This window comes from Passer domesticus, chromosome 7 (genome assembly GCF_036417665.1).
Source record: "Passer domesticus isolate bPasDom1 chromosome 7, bPasDom1.hap1, whole genome shotgun sequence".
Lineage (NCBI taxonomy): Eukaryota > Metazoa > Chordata > Aves > Passeriformes > Passeridae > Passer > Passer domesticus.
In genome coordinates this window covers 15,838,047-15,858,526 of record NC_087480.1, presented here as the reverse complement: position 1 = coordinate 15,858,526, position 20,480 = coordinate 15,838,047, and the positions used below count along the sequence as shown (strand labels likewise).

At 53.2% G+C, this 20,480-nt stretch overlaps 2 protein-coding genes across 2 annotated transcripts; one reads left to right on the top strand and one right to left on the bottom strand.

The window, feature by feature from the left end:
- Positions 1-4,812: 4,812 nt before the first annotated feature.
- Positions 4,813-11,087, top strand: LOC135304565 (nuclear pore glycoprotein p62-like). The gene is made up of 12 exons (XM_064427122.1): positions 4,813-5,134; positions 5,868-6,253; positions 6,815-6,925; positions 7,323-7,454; positions 7,604-7,708; positions 8,158-8,266; positions 8,417-8,561; positions 9,004-9,053; positions 9,176-9,310; positions 9,974-10,085; positions 10,489-10,555; positions 10,873-11,087. The coding sequence occupies exons 1-12, from the start codon at positions 4,851-4,853 to the stop codon at positions 10,962-10,964; spliced, it is 1,728 nt and encodes a 575-aa protein (XP_064283192.1). The 5' UTR covers positions 4,813-4,850; the 3' UTR covers positions 10,965-11,087.
- Positions 11,088-11,345: 258 nt separating this feature from the next.
- On the bottom strand, positions 11,346-19,163 carry RBM41 (RNA binding motif protein 41). The gene is made up of 7 exons (XM_064427135.1): positions 18,915-19,163; positions 18,224-18,340; positions 17,930-18,122; positions 14,004-14,208; positions 12,744-13,114; positions 12,010-12,157; positions 11,346-11,705 (listed from the first exon to the last, which is right to left on the bottom strand). The coding sequence occupies exons 1-7, from the start codon at positions 18,920-18,922 to the stop codon at positions 11,548-11,550; spliced, it is 1,200 nt and encodes a 399-aa protein (XP_064283205.1). The 5' UTR covers positions 18,923-19,163; the 3' UTR covers positions 11,346-11,547.
- Between the last annotated feature and the right edge of the window lie 1,317 nt (positions 19,164-20,480).

The following is a 20,480-nucleotide window of genomic DNA, read 5'->3' as shown; positions in this document are numbered from 1 at the left end:
AAGTCTGAAGGAGGTGTGGACATTTCCTGCTTTAGAAGCAGCTTTGGAGAAGAAAATAAAGGTCTGTCTTTTCACCCACCCAGGGTAGATGTTTCAAAGGATGATTGGCTTTTGAGATAAAACTTCCCAGAATGGTCAGAAGTATGGATGCTTCCAAGATCATTGGCTATTTTGTACTTCAGAAAATATATTTCATGCAACCATGAAAACTGGTGCAAGCATCCCAAACTCTGCTAAAGTAAAACTTTGGCGCAATGCAATGTCCTGGTACAGATTCAATCTCCTCAACAGCTCTACTGAAAATTGAATATGATTGCAGTGTAAGCCTAGTGGTTTAAGGACTGGCTGGAGAAATGTCAGAAGCAAAACACCAAACAATGAATGAAGGTAAGAAATGCTACTTTCAAACCATGAATGGAGGGAGATAAGGGAGATACCTTCAATCTCAATTGTTCTCACCTGCAGCACTGGCCTGGAAACACAGTAAACAACACAATCTGAAAAAGTCAAGGAAGGTCACAGAAACAGCTCTGAAATCTCAAATGACCTGGAAACAAAACAGGATTCAGCCAAGCAGGAGATCAGAAATGGTTGACATAGACACAGGTCCTACAGACTGCAAAAACTCCCACAGCTGTATAGACGTCCTTTCTGGCTGCAATAGCAACAGAGAAAGCCCCTTGTGTGGTAAGCTGTAAGTGCAGCCCTGGGGGAAGTGATGTGGCACAACCCTCAGCATGCAGGATGGGGGATCTCTGTCCACATCACTGCATTGCTCAACTCTGACTCTCAGACAACGCACACAGCACACCCCTTGGTGATATCACCTAAGCACCAGTTTCTGTCACATGGTCTCATGCTTTTCCAGGTAAAATGAAGAGTTTGAGTCAAGGGAGTGATGCTGGGCTGGCCACCCATATACCCTCTCCTCCATACCCATGGCCTAGGAGAATGCACTTCAGGGAAGGTGTGACTGTAAGGGTGGGCTCTCCTCAGCTCCTTGGAGCCAGTCATTTTAAGGTATAAAGGAGGAAATCAGGTTTCAAGATGCTTCTGCCCTGGAAACCAGCTCAGGCTTGAACAATATTGAACTATTTGCCCTTATTTTCTTTCCATAAACCACATACTGCAAGCAGCACAGGGAGTTGCATCTTTTGCGTGCAACCTCTGCCCTTTGTCACATCTGGCTGCTCCCAAACCCCTCATCCTCCTCCAAACTCCCCATCATCCTCGACATTTCCCAGGTTTAAAGCACAGCCATGCTGCTGGAAGAAGAGTTGAAGAAAACGAGCCTAAAGAAGTGAAGCTGCCGGGCAGGACAGCCTCAGCTGAAGATGAAGGAGCAGGGCTCAGGGCCTCGCAGCAGATCTGAGCGTCAGCACCCTGCCGGCTGTTCCCATGGCTACACGGGAAGATAAATTGAGTTCAAGGAACCTCGTGTCGCTACATTATTTAACAAACAGACAGTCACGCTCGGGAGGAAAACACAGGCAGGGACCCAGTTTAGCAGCGCGTGGGCTGATCAGACCCAAGGATGGCCGAGAACATGGCGGGCCCGAACCAAGCTGAGCCCGAGCCAGGCAGGGTGCTGGCCACAAGGAGAGTCCAGCATGGCCACAGGAGAGCCGTGCTGGCCCTGCAAGGCCACAGCTGTTTGTACAGAAACACAACCAGACCTTGCACCTGACAGAGCCCCGGCTGCCTGCCCCATTTATGAGGGAATCCAAAGCCTGACTCAGGAAGGGCAAGGCCACCCCACAGCCAGTCTGTGCCCTGGCCCAGGCCTCAAAGGCAGCACTGGGCAAAGAGGAAAGGAATGTGGGCACAAAGAAAAGCATAGGAGGAAAAAAGAGCGTGGAGGAGTTATAGGGGTGCTGGGAGAGATGAACAGGCTTTGAGGGAAAAGGCATTGATGGAGCTTATGTTGGAAAAGTGGCTCAGCATGGCAGCAGTGAGGAGGAACAAGAGGGGGAGCTGAGGCGGGGAAACAGGAGCAACAGGAGGGGTTTGGCCCCCTGAGCAGCGAGGGATGAGCAGGACTGCTCTCACCACACGGTATTTTCAGTGCTGGTGTAACCCAGCCTTTCCCCTTCCCCAAAATCCCGCAAGGAGGAGCAGAAGGTGACCCAGATCACTCTGTGATGCACCAGCCAGCTGCAGAGGGCCACGATTCTGGGATTCTGTGAGATGCCGAGGTCCACAGGGCTGTTCTGGGGACCCTTCCCTGGGCAGGCAGTGGGGACACATGTGGGACACAGCCAGGCCAGCAGTGCCACCGTGTGGGAGCAGGTCACCTCCTTCTGCCAGGACACGAGGGCTCCTGCAGCCTGAAAAACCAGCTGGAAACACAAACACACATACAGCTATAAATCAACTCAGCTCTCACCCTCCCCCCGTGCCCAAACTTAAAAAGAATGAGAGACTTATCCAGAGAAATTAGAGACTTATCCAGAGACTTATCCAGAGAAATTTTCTCAGCCAGAAACCTCCTCCTTGCTGGAAGCCAAAAGACTGTGTTGTCTCTCGAGTGATTTTCAATAATGCCCAGAAAAATAACTCTCTTTTACCAGGCACTGAAGTGAGACTGACAGGACTGTAAACACCAGGGTCTTTCTTCTTGCTCATCTTGCAAACTAGAACTTTGGCCAGCTTCCAGCGTGCAGGGACCTCTCCAGGCTCCCAAGACTTGAAAAATAATGGAGAGAGATCCTGTGATGACAGGACCTGCGTTTTCAGTACCCTGGGATTAACCCCATCGTGCCCCAAAGATTTATGTGCATCCAGCCGAGCAGCAAGCCTCAAACACGTTCAGTTTTGGCTGGGAGTTCATCCTGCCCCTAATCACAGTGCTCCAACACAGAGCTCCAGGGGTCCAGGGCCCAGCTGATATTAACGACAGAGATGAAGAAGGCATTAAACATCTCTGCTTTGTCCATGTCCCTGTTTGTGAGGTGTCTGACCTCACCAAGTACACACCAATGTGATCTCTGATCCTCCTTTTGCTGTTAGCATGTTTTAACAAGTCCTTTTTGCTGTCTTTCACAGTGCTGGCAAGCTTGAACACTAATCAAGCTCTGGCCACATGAAATGTTGAACAGCATCTCCCTCATTTTCCTGTGTAACCTGTCCTTGCTTCCAATGTGCATACACTGGGCCTTCTGTTCCCCTCAGGAATGAGTCTCTATGACAATAACCTGTCTTTTTTTTTCTCCACAGGAGTGATTTTGATAGGGAATGCAGGTCAACTTGACCTTGTTGGTACCTCCAACCTCAATGGAGCATAGTCCTCAGCACTGTTCTGCTTGCAGAGCCTGGTATCTCTGACGCAAGGGCACCTGAGAAGGTGGGGTAGCCCCAGAGGAGTGCACAGAGAAATGCAGTTTAACCCTTGTGTGCAGCACAGGAGCAGCTGATTCCAAGGGAAGGCACCAACACAGTCAGGAGTTACAAGGAAACAGTGTTAGGAGAAGTTCTCTCTAGGCACCACTGTCCATCTGTGTTGGTGTCCTGAAGCACAAGGTGAAAATCCAGCATGTAGGGGTTAGAACAGAAATGTAACTATCATTTTCTGGCAGCCACAAGTACTGCACAGCTGTTTTCACTGACCTTTCCAACACCTTCATAGCTCTCCATCCTCTACAACACTGCTAGCTTTGACATTGCTTCCTTCTCTGTTCAGAAGTACCTTTATTATCTGGTTTCTAAGTTATAAAAATTTACTTCTTGGCCTCAGAGCCAGCTGGTTTCCTTTCTACTTAATGATAAAGGCTATCTTATCTGGCTTTATGGAATGCTGAACTTCAACAGCTAACAGCCATCAAGCTATATGAACTGGTTGCACCCTGGAATTTGTTGATCAGAGAAAAAAATTTCCCTCCAGTAATATCCAGATAGTTGTCCAAACTCTAGCAGTCCTTCCCTCTTAGCATTTGAGCTGAAATTTTTGGCAAGGAAGCAAAACTTCATGTTCTGCAACAGATCAGAAGTTCTCAACAGGAAATTACTTTTGCTATCAGAAGTTTTACCATTGGAATGTAAGTCAATCAGTCAATTTAACTAAAACCCACGCAATTCTCTAAAAGTTATCTAATTGAAATGGACAGATTCCTCTGGAACGAAAAGCTGTTATTTTAAACAGGAAAAAAGAGGTCAGGCAATGATCAAAGAAAGTAGGCACTTAAAAAAGTTCCTGATTTAATATTGTCTGTTTGAATGAGACAGGTATTTGCAGGTGTGTCTTCCTGTCCCGCACCCCAGCCCGCTGTCCCCTATCCCGCTGTCCCCTGTCCCGCTGTCCCCTGTCCCCTGTCCCCGTGTCCCCTGTCCCGCTGTCCCGCTGTCCCCTGTCCCGCTGTCCCCTGTCCGTCTGTCCCCTGTCCCCGTGTCCCCTGTCCCGCTGTCCCGCTGTCCCCTGTCCCGCTGTCCCCTGTCCGTCTGTCCCCTGTCCCCTGTCCCGCTGTCCCCTGTCCGTCTGTCCCCTGTCCCCTGTCCCCTGTCCCGTGTCCCGGTGTCCCCTGTCCCCTGTCCCGCTGTCCCCTGTCCCGCTGTCCCCTGTCCCCTGTCCCGCTGTCCCCTGTCCCGCTGTCCCCTGTCCGTCTGTCCCCTGTCCGTCTGTCCCCTGTCCCGCACTCCGCTCCCGCAGCCGCGTCCCCCGTCCCCACAGCAACGCCGACACGCCCCGCCCCTCCCGCCCCAACAGCCAATCGGAGCCGACATCCCCCGAGTGGCGGCCGCGCTGCCCAATGGCCGTGCAGGGCGGGCAGGCGCGGGGGCGGGCGGGGCGGGGCGCGGTGACGCCATCGCGGCGCGCGCTGCCGCAGCCGGGCCCGCGCCGCCGCCGCCGCCGCGCCATGAGCCAGTTCAGCTTCGGGGCGGCCGCGCCCGGCGGCGCCTTCGGCCTGGGCGCGCCGCGAGCCGCCCCCGCCGCCACCACGGCCCCCGCCGGCTTCTCCTTCTCCGCGCCCGCCCCCGCCGGCTTCAGCTTCGGCGGCGCGGCGCCCGCGGCGGGCGGCAGCCAGCCCGCCGGGCTCTTCTCCTTCAACAGGCCGGGCACGGCCGCGCAGCCCTCGGGCTTCAGCTTCGGCTCGGCCGGCGCGGCCCCCGCCGCCACGGCAGCCGCCGCCTTCCCGCTGGGGTGAGAGCCGGGCCGGACGGGGCCGGACGGACAGAGGGACAGAGGGAGCGGGGTGCTGTGGGCGCCGGGCCGGGCCCTGAGGGGAAAGCTCTCGCGGCGAGCCCCGGCACTGCCCCGGCCGCTGCTGGCACGGGCAGCGCTCACGCTGTGCCGAGGAGCTGCTCCGCCTGTCCGGCTGGAGCGGGGCTGGGGACGCGAGCACACGGAAATGCCGCGGCTCTGCTGCCGGGTGTCGAGCGTCTCGTTCTTTCTGACCCCGACCTGGAGTGCTCCGAATGTTTTCCCGGCGGGTTGGGAGGGATTTGCCGTTCAGCAAAGGCTGCGAGCGCTGGAGCGGCTCTGCAGAGCTGCTGCTGGCAAAGCTTGGCAGATGGGAGCTGTGGGAAGGGAGCTCCGATGGGGACGAGCAGGAAAAAACAGCCTCGTGTAGCGGGAGTGGAAAGGGTGAGCTGAGAGCAGGAGCAGCTGCACGTGTGCTGCCCTGAAATGCCCTGAGGTACCGGCTGGGTGCAGCGGATGAAGGGACAGGCAGTGGGAAGAGCCCTGGGGGGTGGCAGGAGACAGCAGCTGGATGGAGGCTGCTGTCAGAACTGGGACACGAGCCTGGCCAGGAGTGCATCTCTCTGGAAGGAGGGTTCTGCTGTCAGCAATGGGCAGGGAGAAAGCCAGCTGTGTATGGGGTGGGTGTGTGTCTCAAGCAGGATGGCTTTTTTCCTTTTCTTTTCCTCCCTAGGGCGAACACACCCAAAGTGACCTTTGGGGCCAGCACTGCCACTCCAGCTCCTGGAATCACGGGGGGCTTTTCTTTCGGCACCCCCGCGGCCAGCAGCACGCCCTCGAGCCAGGCAGCAGCCCCGTCTGGCTTTGCCTTTGGCTCCGCTGGCAGCGGCAGCAGCAGCACGGCTCCCTCTGGGACGACAGGAGGCTTCACCTTCTCCAGCGGCAGCGCGGCTCCGGCGGGCACGGGCGGCTTCAGCCTCGGCACCGCGGCCGCGCCGGCCACGGCCGCAGGGCTGGGCTTTGGCACGGCCCCCGCGGCTGCTGCCACCACCAGCACGGCCACCCCGGCAGCTGCCAGCCCGGCAGCAGCGCCCTTCAGCCTCGGGGGGCAGCCCACAGGTGGGGAGCAGCCCGGGGGCTCTGGGCTGTCACTCTGGGACACGGGCACACGCTGTGGGGGCTGGGGTGGGCTGGCCCAGCCCCATCCCCAGTGCACAGCTGTGAGCAGCACTGACAGCAACGAGCCAGGGAGTGCCCAGGGGTGCTGAGCACCCACCAAAGGGAGCAGAGGGCACACAGGGGCAGGGCAGCAGCATCAGGGCTGTGAAAGGCTGCGCTAAACAACAAGAAGGGAGATGCTTGCAGCCTTCTCTAGTGGTTTGGTGTTACTGTGTGTGGGTTGAACCCTTAAGACCTTGTCTGGTGGTGCTCTGTGTATTGTGGCTGTCTCAGCTGTGCCATGTGCTGTGACACAGCCTCAGGGGGCAGCTGGAGCCAGGGGCCTTTGGCATGGGCACATCTGAGGGTGCAGTGGGGGTGCGGCTCTGCAGCCCCTGGCTTGTGCTGGGGCAGAGTGGAGCGAGGGGCTGCAGCCTGAGGTGTTTCTGTCAGGGCTGGGCAGCCATTGCTCTTTAGCCTGTAGGAAGGAAATCCATCTTTTCCTTTTGCTCCTGGTTCCAGGTCTGACCTTTGGGGCACAGCCTTCAACAGCAGCCACCAGTACAAGCACTGCAACACTGACCACAAGCACCAGCCAGGCACCCACCCTGTCCTTTGGAGCCAAGCTGGGAGGTAGGAAGCTCTTCTAGAAAGCAATTCCTCAAGAATTTGGGCAATCTGCTGTCCTCCTGGCAATAGCTGTCTATTGGAAGTAGACAAATACATTCTGCTGGGGCGTGGGAAGGGGCCACAAGTGTTTGTTGCTGTGGCTTTGCCCTGGCAGTGGGGATGTGTGACAGCTCCTAGAGCCATTGCACAGTGTGTGCTGTGGGTCTGACTGTGTCCCACGTGGCAGATTCTGTTCAGTGCTTGTTTGGGGGGCACAGGGGAAGGGAGGCACAATATTCAAGGGGCTCAGTGATCCAGGTGTGGCTGGGCTGCTGGTGTCACCCTGCCAGCAGGGCTGTTGTGCAGGGGGTGGGAGCTCAGTGTGCTCTGCTTGTCCACCTGGAGCTGTTTGTCCCTGCAGCCACATCCACAGCTGCCACCACGGCCTCCACCACCAGCAGCACCTCAGTGCTGGGCTCCACGGGGCCCTCCTTGTTTGCATCTGTGGCAACTTCTTCAGCCCCAGCCTCCTCCAGCAGCACGGGCCTCTCACGTGAGTCTCTGCAGGCAGGTTTGTCCCTGGGCAGGGAAGGGGCAGCCAGGCTGCTGCTGCAGGGGAGGGGGGCAGGCTGGGCACAGCTTTTCCAAGGGCCCAGCATTCCATGGCCCCTGCAACCTGTTCATGCTGTCTTCTCTTCACAGTGGGGGCCACCTCCACTGGTTCCACGGGGACAGCCACTCTGGGGACACTTGGCTTTGGATTAAAGGTTCCTGGAACCACAGCTGCCACAACAAGCACTGCCACAGGTAGGGACAGGATGCTGAAGGTCACTGAAGAGAAAGGAGACTGAAGTCAGTGCTCTGTCAAGGTGGAAAGGGCCGTGTTAGAGCAGCAGCACAGCAGCTGTGACTTGTAATGCCCTCAAGTAACTGAGAACTGCATAGTCTGTCTTTCTCTGTCCCTTTTCCATCTCCTTGTGAAAACACAGGAGTTCTCTGATCCCCTGCAGAGGTGCAGGGAGGAGCTGGGTGTGCTGGCAGTTGTTGGTTCCAGCAGTAAAACATGGGGCTGTTCACAAGGGTGTGGGCTGGGGATGTTTGCATCCCTCCTTGACTGATGTAGGCTCTGCTGCTGCTCCCTTCAGAGGGATCCAGTGCAGCTCCTGCAGCCATGGGCAGTGTCCCCTGGAGCTGCTCTGTTTGAGAGCTCCCAGGTGTGTCCCCTTGTGCTGCTTGACTGGAAGCTCTTCCTGCAGGGACTACTGCTGCTTCTGGCTTTCCTTTGAATCTGAAGCCCCTGACTACCACTGGTGCCATTGGGGCTGTGACCTCCACAGCTGCCACAACCACAACCACCACACCCAGGTGGGTTTTGTTCCCCTTGACCCTTTCCTGCCTGGCCAGGAGCAGCTGCAGTGCCCAGGCTGGGTCTGGGGGTGGAAGGGGAAATCAGTGAGTGTTGTGGTGTTTGTCTGTCCTGACCTGGTGTCCTGTGCTGCCCCTCGCTCCTCTCAGTGCCCCCCCAGTGATGACTTATGCCCAGCTGGAGAGTCTGATCAACAAGTGGAGCCTGGAGCTGGAGGACCAAGAGAAGCACTTCCTGCACCAGGCCACCCAGGTCAATGCCTGGGACCGCATGCTGATCGAGAACGGAGAGAAGGTGAGGGCCCCCTGGAACCTCCCTCTGCTTGCTTGGCTCCTTCAAGGGCTCTGCTGCAGCTGCAGCAGGCACCTGTAACATGGGACTTGGTGCTTGTGAGAGAAATAGCTGTGAGCTCCCCTGGGTGCTTTCACAGTCTGTGTGTGTCTGTTCTGGCCTTTAGGCCTTGGGGCTGGCAGTCTGTTCTGTCCCTTGGCTCTGTGATACCAAGTTCTCCTAGGGGAGATCATTCCACGTTTTTTCCATCATTGGGATGGAATAGCAGTAAGGAATAAGGGAGGATCATTCCTCCCTTATTCCATCTGGGGTCTGTAAATCTTTCTGTGGCCGTCTCTTGTTTCCAGCAGAACTTGCCCTGTGCTGCCTTCTCCCTCCCACCTCTCTTCTTTGGACAGCTGACTTCTTGCTTTTCAAGGTGTAATGCAATGTCTTCTGTTTCCAGATTACTTCCCTACACAGAGAAGTAGAGAAGGTGAAGGTTGACCAGAAGAGGTAGGAGACCATGAGCCCTTGAAATGATTTTCTTTCTTCTCTGCATTGTCCTGCCTGCTTGTGGGACAGCTCTGCCGTGTCTGCAACATGAAAGGGAAGCCGTTGGCACTTTCTCTCTGCAGACTGGATCAGGAGCTGGACTTCATTCTGTCCCAGCAGAAGGAGCTGGAGGACTTGCTGACCCCTCTGGAGGAGTCAGTGAAGGAGCAGAGCGGGACCATCTACCTGCAGCACGCGGATGAGGAACGGGAGAGGACGTGAGGCACAAACCTGCTGGGCATGGCCATGGGCACGGGCCTGTGCTCAGCAGTCAGCAGGGGATGGGGCTGGGGTGGGAGACAGGACTGAACTATCAGGGCTGCTGTCAGATATTTAATCCTGTTTTGTGCTTGGCAACTTAGATTTTACTCTTTAGAACAGTGAATGGAAACCCTTGAATCAGTATGAAAAGCTCTTTGGATATTGGTGTAATCAGCTGTCTGGGAAGAGGTTACTAATTTTGGGATAATCTTGGAAAGTTAATGGTTTTTCAGTGCCAGCAGTGGTGAGAACAGGGAACTATGTGTGGCACAAGCCCCCTCGTCAGGCTTTAGTGATGCATCGTGGCAGGGTAATTAAAGGCAGTGTTTGTCTGGTTGAAGAGGTAAGGGATCCTGAATCCAGGCTTGCTCCTTCCTTCAGTTCCCACAAATCCTTGCAGGCAGTCCTCCACTGTCCTGCTTGTCTGTAGATCAAGGGTGACAGGGGTTGGGAGTCCTTCATGTGGGTTTGGAGCCTCTCTGGATGCTCTTCCCAGGTCTCTGCTGCCCTTGGCTGCAGATGTGGAAGCTCCTTCTGATTGCTCACAGTTGCTGTGACTGCAAGCAGGTCTTTAGAGTTTTCTTTAACCACTCTGATCTTGGTTCCTGTGTGCTCTGCAGCTACAAACTGGCTGAAAATATTGATGCTCAGCTGAAGCGCATGGCACAAGATCTGAAGGACATCACCGAGCACCTGAACACCTCCAGGGGCCCAGCAGACACGAGTGACCCGGTAAATGAATGGTTCTATTTTTATTTTTTATTATTTATATTAAGTTGATTTTGATGCTCCTTATGGCTGTACTCAGCAGCTTTTTTTTTTCAGTAAAAATTTCCCTTCAGTGTTGCAGACTGAGTTTTTCCACATTCATATTGATTTTTGCCACTTAAGCCTTAGGTGATGAATGTTCTGCTGGTTCCTTGGTCTAAATTAAAATAAGCCAAAGCCACAGGCATATCATCTAAACTGTGCAGTTTTCATGCTGGTATGGAGTAGCAAAGCAGCAGCATTATTGCACACACTTTCCTGGCCAAGTGGTTGCTGCCTTAGTCAAGCTGGGCAAGGAGAAACTTGCCTTTGACTCTTGCTGTTTCTGCAGTCTCACAACTGACTTGCACCTTCTCTCTCTGCTCAGCTTCAGCAGATCTGTAAAATTCTGAATGCACACATGGATTCCCTGCAGTGGATTGACCAGAATTCAGGTGAGCTTTGTCCTGCAGCCTTTTGGGACTGTGAATGGGAAGCAGGAGCGTGTGTGTGTGTGTGTGTGTGTGTGTGTGTTTATGTGTTTATTCTTCCCTGAATTCCTGAAGATGCCTGTTGAGTCTTCCTGCTCACCTTCAGTGGCACTGTCCCTTCTGAGCTTGAATTCTCCTGCTGTGCCTGATCACAGGCTAAGTTACTGCTTGTGTTTTACCAAAAACACTCTGCTTGCATGTTTTTCTCTGTCCTGCAAGCAACGCTGTGCAGGATTGTGTTCTGGGGTGACTGTGCCATTATTCCCTTGTTTCTGCCACAGCTGTGCTGCAGAGGAAGGTGGAAGAGGTGACCAAGGTTTGTGAGAGTCGCCGCAAGGAGCAGGAGCGCAGCTTTCGGATCACCTTTGATTGAAACCCTCCCATGTTCAAAGGATGGACATAAAACCTCCACAAAATGTAGAGGTGTTTGAGGTCTGAAATTATGACCTGGCTTTTGTTTCTTTTCTTGTAATAAAATGTGTTGTTTGTTCCCAAAGGTGGTCTTTGTTGTGTTGGACAGGAGTAGCTGCCTGAAGTTTGTGGGGGTAGTGTGGTCTCTGTGCTTTAGCTGTGCCTGCAGCCTGGTGAGATACAGAGATGCTGCTTTGGAGGGCTCAGGGCAGTCTGTCTCCAGGGGAGCCAGCAGAGCTGGGAGGCTCCCAGTGCAGAGACAGTCCTGCAGCAGCAGAGTGCAGCACGCTTGCCTCTAGAAGCCTTGTGTACCATAAACATCAATAAGCACACACTAAGACAATGCCACAAAAAGTGCATTTATTTACCTGGCCTCTTCCCTCCCTCCTTGCCACAACAGCATATGGGCACAGCCCAGCTCTCCTTTCCCACTCTGAGACTGCTGGACCTGCATGTTGGCTCCCAACAGTCCTGCACTGTCCCACGTTCAACCACAGCTTTCCCACAGCTCGCTGAACTCCCCAAGGCTGCTGGTTCTCCATCCCTCACGTGGCAGGAGCGTTCTCTGCAGCAGAGGAGCTGGGGCTGGCAGAGTCAGCCTCTGGCACATGCTTCCTGCTTTTCCCAAAGGCGATCACCAGGGGCTTCCCCTGCAGCTTGTACCCGTTCAGCAGCTGCAGGGCACTCTGGGCTGACTCTGTGTCTGCAATGAGAGGGCACAGTGGGCACTGGGCACCTGCTGCCATGGGCACACAGGATGATCCTATGGGTGTTCCCATCTGATGGCCACTCAGCCTGCTCTGACGTGCTGATGAACACTGCACGTCACAGACTGCATCACTTCTGCCCTGGTAAATCCCCTTCCACCCCAGGGAGAGGAGCATGGCACAACAAGAGAAGGCAGTGAATTCCCTGCTTCTCCTTGGAAAGCAGGCTTGGCAGCAGTGCCCTGCAGGAGGATGTGACACCCTTGGGAGTCGGGGAAGAACGGAGAGGCAGCAACTCACCAGGGAAAGTGATGAAGGCCTGATCCCTCATGCGGCCGCTCAGGAGGCGGAACTGGATCGGCGGGCTGTCCTCCTTCTGGAACCGAGCAAACAGGGACACCAGGTCCCTCACTGTCACTCGGGGGCCCAGGTTCTTCAAATACAGCACCTGTAACAGGGACACAGGGTCAGCCAGCCTCTGCCATGCAAAGACACCTTTCAGCCTGTCCCAAGTCTGCACAGCTCAAGGTGTGAATTAGCTCAACGCTCACACCCACATGCTAACAATGGCATTTAGACGGGTGGGTGTACAGAGAAAGGCAGCTCTGAACTAAAGGCATCACCCTGCTTGTCTGCATCAAGAGCTGACAGTTTCAGTTTATTACAGAACAGTTCAGTTTATTCAGTTCATTCCATTTATTTATAAAAAGCAGCAATCTCCAGCTACCAGACAGGAGCAGTCTGAGTAAGGTGACAGCAGGACTCAGCCAGGCCCAGACAGACAGAGCACACCTTGACAGGTGAGCTGCTGGAGCCAGGCAGGGCTGGGCTCACAAGTACAACTCTTTGCCAGGCTGGTGCTTTCCCATCAGAGCCCAAGGCCCCTTTTCCCCCCAAGTGGAGGCTGCTCTCCCCCTTGGCCTGGAGGATCAGCCCAGAAACTTCAAGGCAACAGCAAAGAGGAGCCTTTGCCTACTGACACAGCTTCAGGGCATCCTGCTGAGCAAGGATAAATCCTGGTTCACTCAGCTTACCCTGTTGGGCTCCCCTGCATGGTAGGATGAGAACCTGGGAATTTTCCGGAGTTCCTCCTCTGAGAGGCGGTTCTTGAGGATCTCCTCCTCTGGGACAAACTCCACTGGCTCTTTGATAACCACAGGCCTTGGAGGGGGCTGCTGGGGCTCTGTTGCAGAAACACTGGGACTTGCTGCCTGTTCTGCCTGCTCCTCCTGGTGTGAAAGTGATGACTCCTCAGTCCTAGACCCCTGTGGGGTCGGGGACAAGCAGGGGTCACTTGCAGCAGACTGGACTTTTTCAGGGCACTTCTTGCTCAGCAGCTCTTGGTAAACACTCTCCAGATGAACCATGGGGTCCTTTTCATCTGTTCCCCTCTTCAGAGTGTCATCTAATTCATAACAGAGATACATGATAACTACACCAATAACCTGGAAAACACACAGACTGCAAGAACAGACACAGAAACGAGAAATCCTGCTTCACCCCAGCCCCTGTGCCCAGGCTCTGCAGGTTGTTTTAAACAAGAGCAGCCCCAGCAAGTGCTGGCTCCCCAGCTCAGGATGAACCTGCAGAGAGCAGCAGCTCCACCTGTGCTACAGCAGAGCTCTTTTCAGAGATGCCCTCACTTGCTTATCTGCAGCCACATTTCAGCACTTTCTAGTGACTCCTTCACTAGAAAGGAGTGTGTGGCAAGGATGGGCCATGCTGCCTTCCTGTACCTACCTGGAATAGGAATATTTGGCTTTCAAGGACATCAGCTTAAGCTCCTGGATTTAAAGAAAGTCCATGACATGGACTGATGAATGATCTTTTTTAATTCTCTTTAATGGAAATGAGGACAAATGTGAGAGCATCATCTTCCAGCCTTCAACTGAACCTGATTTCACTTCAGGGGTGAGGCTTGAACAAGTCATTCCTCCTCTTACACACTCTGTGCCTTTGCTTCCTTCACTCCCTGCAGTTACCTCAGACAAGGAACAATCTCCAGTCCCACTTTGTGTAACTCAGACCTCGAGGCTCTAGCAAAGCATCACCCCAGCTCCTCTCCCACACCCTGAGCTGCTCTGCACTACATGCAACACCTCAAGGAGATCCAGAAATGCACTTTAAAAGCCTCTATATTAAACCCTCCAGAAACGCTGTATGCTCCTGTAAGAGAGGAAAATATCTCCTCCCACACAGCACCAAAGCAGAACCACATCTTCAGGGACAGAGGGCCAGACAGAAATGCGCTGGGCTCCCACACGGGCCGAGGCAGGAGAGCCCTGAGGGCAGACCTTGGTGGTAGAGGGCCCGCAGGAAGGAGTGGCGGTCCGTGCCCTGGAAAAGGGCCTGCTCGATCTCCATCTCCCGCCGGCTCAGCTGCTTGCTGCCCGCAAACCTCTGCGGCAGCGCCAGGATGCGGCGCCGCTCCTCCAGCTTCTCCTGGATGGCATCCAGCCGCTCCCGCGTGGCCTCCGGGGCTGCCCCCAGCCCCGAGCCCTGCAAAACAAGCACGGCTCAGCTCAGAACAGCACGGGCATCTCCTCAGAGCCAGCCCAACAGCACAGCCCCGAGCCCTGCAGAACAGGCTCGGCTCGGCTCAGCAGCTGTGGTATCTCCTGAGAGCCCCGTCGTTGGAAGGAGTGAATGAATCTGACTCCATGCTCTTAGGCTAAATCATTATTTTATGATCTATATTATATGAAAGAATACCATACTAAAACTATACTAAACTATACTAAAAAATAGAGAAAGGATACTTACAGAAGGCTAAAAGATACTAATGAAAACTCGTGACTCCTTCCAGAGCTCCAACACAGCCTGGATGTGATTGGCCATTAAGTAAAAACAATTCACATGTTGGATAAACAATCTCCAACCACATTCCAAAGCAGCAAACACAGGAGAAGCAAATGAGTTAATATTGTTTTCCTTTTTTTCTGAGGCTTCTCAGCTTCCCAGGAGAAGAATCCTGGGCAAAGAGATTTTTCAGAAAATAACATAGTGACAAGCAACAGCATGGGCCTCCTCCTCAGAGCCAGCCAAAGGCACAGCCCCAGCCCTGCAGTGGGTGTGTGGTGGCAGCTCCCTGGTCAGAGAGAGAGAAGCTAGATAGGTTTTCCCAGTGACAGGGATAGCAGATTTGTCTTTACAAACAGGCTGTGGGTCTGCTGGTAGATAAAACCAGCACTGGGAGGTAGAAACAATGGGAAGGATTCCACTGGTTGATGAATGGAAAAAGATATTTGCTTTTACAAGTAAACTTCAGGTTTGCTGATAAATGAAATTAGACATTGAAAGATGAAAGAAGCAATGGGGAAGAAAAACCCCTAAATTCCATATAAATTAAAAATTAAAAGGGAGGGTTATACATTAGAGGGAAATCTTTGGTATCAGGTGTTTTGGGAAGTCTGTACCTCTCAAGTACCTCAGCCAATGGGGAAAGAGAGAAGGGAAATGTGGCTGGGAAATTTGGATAAAAAGGAGGCTGCATCCTTCAAAAATTTGACATATCCCAGGGGAATGCCCCATGGCCTCTCCCTTTATTTAAATAAAGTTAAAAAGAACTCATCTGTCTCCTTTTTGGACATAAATCTCTGGTGTTTGTGGATTAATTTTCCTAACACCAGAGTCAGTCTGGTAAACTTTAGGGAGCTGGAGAGAAAGAATTCTGAACAGTGTCCATCTGGTGTTTTCTAATAAGCTGTTCTGCACATAAGGTTGTTTACAAATGAGTGTCTTGTTAATTAGCCAATCATAGGAAATGTATTGATTAAATGACCAATCAGGTCCACCTCTATCAGACCAGTGTATAAAAGAAGCAGTTTCAGTAAACTTGGGGCTTCTATCCTATTGGCCTTCTGCCCTAAAGTCTGTGTCACTTACCCCGTCCTGACCCTTACAGTGACATGGGTGCACTGAGAAACATCCCCCAGGGCACCAAGAGATCCTGTTACTGCAAGGGTAGGACAAATACACCCACACAGCAAGCTCAGTTCTTGAGGGGAGTGGAGAAACAGCTCCTTTCTCATGACCTGTCTGTGCTGCTCCCCTCTCCCTGGCCTGTGTCCCTCTGTCCTGCTGCCTCTGCCAGCTACAGCTGTCACCACAGCCACCTTCAGTGATGCACAACCATCCTCTGGCAGGTCTTCCCCACACCTACAGCATCCCCGAGCTCAGGTTTCCACCAAGCTCTTAGTCTGTGACCTGAGAACCTTATTTGCTCAAAATTGGACCCCCACTTGCTGCTTGGCACCCGAGGGGAGGTTTATGCTGAGGACTAAACCCCAACCAGCATCACTGAGCCAGCTTCCAGAAACCACAGAGGAACTGCATCACTGAGCCAGCTTCAGAAACCAGAGAGGAACTGCAGCACTGAGGCAGCTTCCAGAAACCAGAGAGGAACTGCATCACTGAGGCAGCTTCCAGACACCACAGAGGAACTGCAGCACTGAGCCAGCTTCAGAAACCACAGAGGAACTGCATCACTGAGCCAGCTTCAGAAACCAGAGAGGAACTGCAGCACTGAGCCAGCTTCCAGAAACCACAGAGGAACTGCAGCACTGAGCCAGCTTCAGAAACCACAGAGGAACTGCATCACTGAGCCAGCTTCAGAAACCAGAGAGGAACTGCAGCACAGCCCTCACAGCTCAGCTGTGAGCAAAGAGCATCCCTGGGCAGGCAAACCTCACTGCATGGGCCACTTCATGCTGCCAAAGCACAGAGACACTCCCAGCTGCTGGAAGGGCACTCCTGCTCCCCATCCACTCGATCAGAACACGCTTTGATGGGGCTGTGGGTGGATTTTCTGCTCTCAAACTCAGTTTGAGCATTACTGTGGCAGATCCTTCTGCCTCGGGCATGGAACCAGGCTTTCTCCCTGCACTGAGCACAGCCTAAGAGAGTTTCCCATGGTACCTCTGCCCCACATCTGCACAGCTTCTTCCATTCACCATTTCACAGCTTCCCCGAGGCACAAAAGGCTGTTTATACGGAAAAGCAATTCCCGGAAATCATTTGTTGTACTTTGTTTTCAAAAAAGCTGCCACTTAGCTGCTGAAAATAACAGAAATCTGCACTCAGTACTTTGCCAAGAGCTCCCCAGGCGATCTGAAGTTCTCTCTGTCTCAGCTGACATTATTCATCACTCATGGTGGAATCTTTCACTCAGGGCCTCCACCTCCAAAGCTGCACATCACTACCTGACTTAGGCTTTCTCCCTAAATATTCTCCTCTCAGAACCTGTAGAAGACATACCCTGATGTCACCCTTTTTTTCTGTCAGAGGAGTGTTTTCCATATAAATAATTTTTTTCTGAACATCCCAGAATACATTTCATACTAAATATAACAGCTGGTACTGACAGCATTGATTTTCATTCTTAAATTAACACCACTCCTCTCTGCACCAAGCTTTAATCAGGCCACACCAGGGCTGGATTTGCATTTAAACACCAAAGCAAGTAATGACTTCAGCTGAAAAGAGGCAAGCCCCTGATTAGCAGACAACTCTCTCCTGCACACAGCTATCACTCAGGAAGAGGAGACAAAGGGAAGCCAAGGACCTGCCCAAGTCCTGTTCTGCATCTTCTAGTTTGGCAAATTAAGAGCAGGATGCTCCAGTGCACCTGACATAGGACAACCACAAAAGCCTCTTGTCTCTGGAATGTGAAAAAAAAGGGTGAAGGTGGGGGAAGGGGAAAAACCTGCTGGAAGAGCACCCAAGGAGGAGCCAAGGCACTGCCACCACATGCTGGGTCTGACAGCTCTGCACTATTTTCACGTGGCTGTCCCAGGGCCCCTGAGGGACCTGCAAGGCCCTAAGGAGAACACTCCCTACAAACAGCCATCCCAAATCAGCAATGGGATCCAGGGACGTATCAGGATACTCAGAGGAGGGTGTTGAGGTACTTTGAAATATTTTCTCTTCTGGCATTTAAATCCTTCACACACAGGTATAAACAGGTGAAATTATGTGTTTGAGATCAAGGCAGAGGCAGGAATATCCTCACGTCCTGCTGTGCTCCAAAGGACCCACTCCTGTCTCCACCCTATCTATCAACACTGACCATTCCACCAAAGAGAAGAGGCCAGAAGAAATGTAGGATAGTGCTGGGCTAAAGGCAAGGGATACAAGCAGTGGCCACTCTTTACCAGTGGCTTACAAAGGACTGGAATTTCCTACCAGAGACCACCCTCGGGTGAGAGCAGAGCGTGCCCACCTTCCTCGCTGAATCCCGGTTCTTCCAGAGCAGGATCTCCGAGTCGGAGAGCCCCAGCTCCCGCAGAGAGGAGGTTTCTTTGTCGCTCTCCTGCAGCGCCTGGAACTGTGAGAGGCTCAAAGCCCCTGCAGCCTCCTCCCCGAAAGGTTTGTAGAAAGCTGCAGGGGCAAAGCATCTCCGCTTGGACTTGCACCTGTGAGTCGAAGGAACACAACAGCACAAACAGCTCAGCGCTGAGGAATGGGGGACAGCAAGGGGCTGCTCGCTCTCAATCCACACCAGATCAGCACTTACTGCTCGATGGAGACACTGGTGTCAAGCTGGTGGTGAAGGAGGCTCTTCAGCTGCCTCTCTCCTTCTGTCTCCAGGTCTTCCAGGAGAAGCTCATCGCTGGACAGGCTGCTGTTCACCCTGGGGCACACAACCACAGCCACGGGCAGTCAGGCAACAGGGGAAACACTGGGAAACACATCCCTGCTACAGCTCCTCCGCCTCCCGGGCTGTTTTTATGGGGTTTAAAAAAACAAGGAACCAAAACTACTTGACCACAGATCCCTTTAACATTACTGGAAAAGCCAACAGATTTGGGATCACTTTGAGAACATTAAAGTACCCCACGGGGTCTTCGGGTGTTTTTGTATTGGTGGGGTGGCTGTTTGTTCACTTTAAAATCGCATGCCATCATTTTTATTGACCGAAATAATCTTTCATCAGCATCTAGCCAGACACTGCCAGTTTCAAATGAGTCAGGGCAGAAAGAAGCGAAACCGCGACGCCGAAGTGAAACTGGGAATTTCAGCAGCGCTTTTCCCTTTCCGGGGTCACCTGGAGCAGCCAGACCCCAAACCCAGCCCAGCCCGGCCCGGCCCGGCCCGGCCCGGCCCGTGCCACTCCGGCCGCCCCGCGGAGGGGCTGGGGAGGCAGCGGGCCCGGCCGTGACCGGGGCCCGCGGGGGCACCCCGGGCACCGCGGCTGCCCCGCTCACCGCCGCATGGCCCCGCCGCTCCGCGCTGCAGCCCCGGCAGCGCCCGCGGGCACCGGGAGCCGCCCCGGAAGGAGCGCGGAGCGGGGCCGGAGCTGCTGCCGGAGCTGCTGCCGGAGCGGGGCCGGAGCTGCTGCCGGAGCGGGGAGCGGAGCGCTGCCGTGTCGTGGGGTGAGCCGGAACGGGTTCCAGGCACCCCCAAGAACACCCGTCCCCCTCTGGAGCTGAACGGAGAACACTTAATGCGGGGCTCATGGGTTGGGATACGGACCGGAAGAGATCTCTCGTCGGATGTCGTCACAGGCACAACAGGCTCAGCGTAGAGATACGAATTGAGTTTATTGCTAATTAAAACAGAGCGGGGTAAGGGGAAGTAAAATTAACCCTTAGAAAGGCCTTCCCCCCCACCCGTCCGTCCTGCCCCGGCAGCGCAGGGAGACGGGACGGGGAGTTATGGTCAGTTCAGAGGGATTCGGGAATGGGGGTCATGGTCAGTTCAGAGGGATTCGGGAATGGGGGTCATGGTCAGTTCAGAGGGAGAGGGGAATGGGGGTCATGGTCAGTTCAGAGGGATTCGGGAATGGGGGTCATGGTCAGTTCAGAGGGAGAGGGGAATGGGGGTCATCGTCAGTTCAGAGGGAGAAGGGAATGGGGGTCATGGTCAGCTCATAGGGATTCGGGAATGGGGGTCATGGTCAGTTCAGAGGGATTCGGGAATGGGGGTCATGGTCAGTTCAGAGGGAGAGGGGAATGGGGGTCATGGTCAGTTCAGAAGAAGAGAAGAATGGGGGTCATGGTCAGTTCAGAGGGATTCGGGAATGGGGGTTGTGAAAAATGTGTATTTTATGATTGGTTTTTCGCAAGTATTAAAATGAATATTGTATGTGTATGTTAGAAAGTTATGCTGTATTAATTTTCTTAAATATAGTTTTAGGTTATAACATAATGTTAAAATAGAAACTATGCTATGCAAGATATTTGTTTAAGAAAGGACTCACACCAGATAGAAGCCACAGGACACCTAAATCTTTCGGAGAAAAGGAATTTATTGCTCCCTTAGCAGCAGAAATCTAACTTCTTCCCACCTCGCTCAGACTGGAAGATGGCATGAGGATTAAGAGGAAGAAGTTGACAGTGACCAGACGGAATCCTGGTGTGAATGGAATTTATGCATCATGTATGAGATGTATGAATATGCAACAGGCAATTGTTTTAAGGGTTAATCCTCTGTTAATGGGTGTCCTTTTCCATATCTCTTTGTTTTTATTGTCTCATATTGTCCTAATCTCAATTGTTCAAATTTTATTACTCTAATTATATTATTATTTTTATAACCATTTTATTACTATTAAACTTTTAAAAATTTCAAAAACAAGTGATTGGCATTTTTCACAGGGTCATGGTCAGTTCAGAGGGAGATGAGAATGGGGGTTATGGTTAGTTCATCACTTCTGGTTTGGGGTCCCTCCCAGTGGGAGACTCTGTGAAGTTCTCTGATGTGAGTCTATCCCACAAGCAACAGCCCCCCTCAAACTGCTGCAGTGTGGGTTACCCTGCCACAGAGTCCTT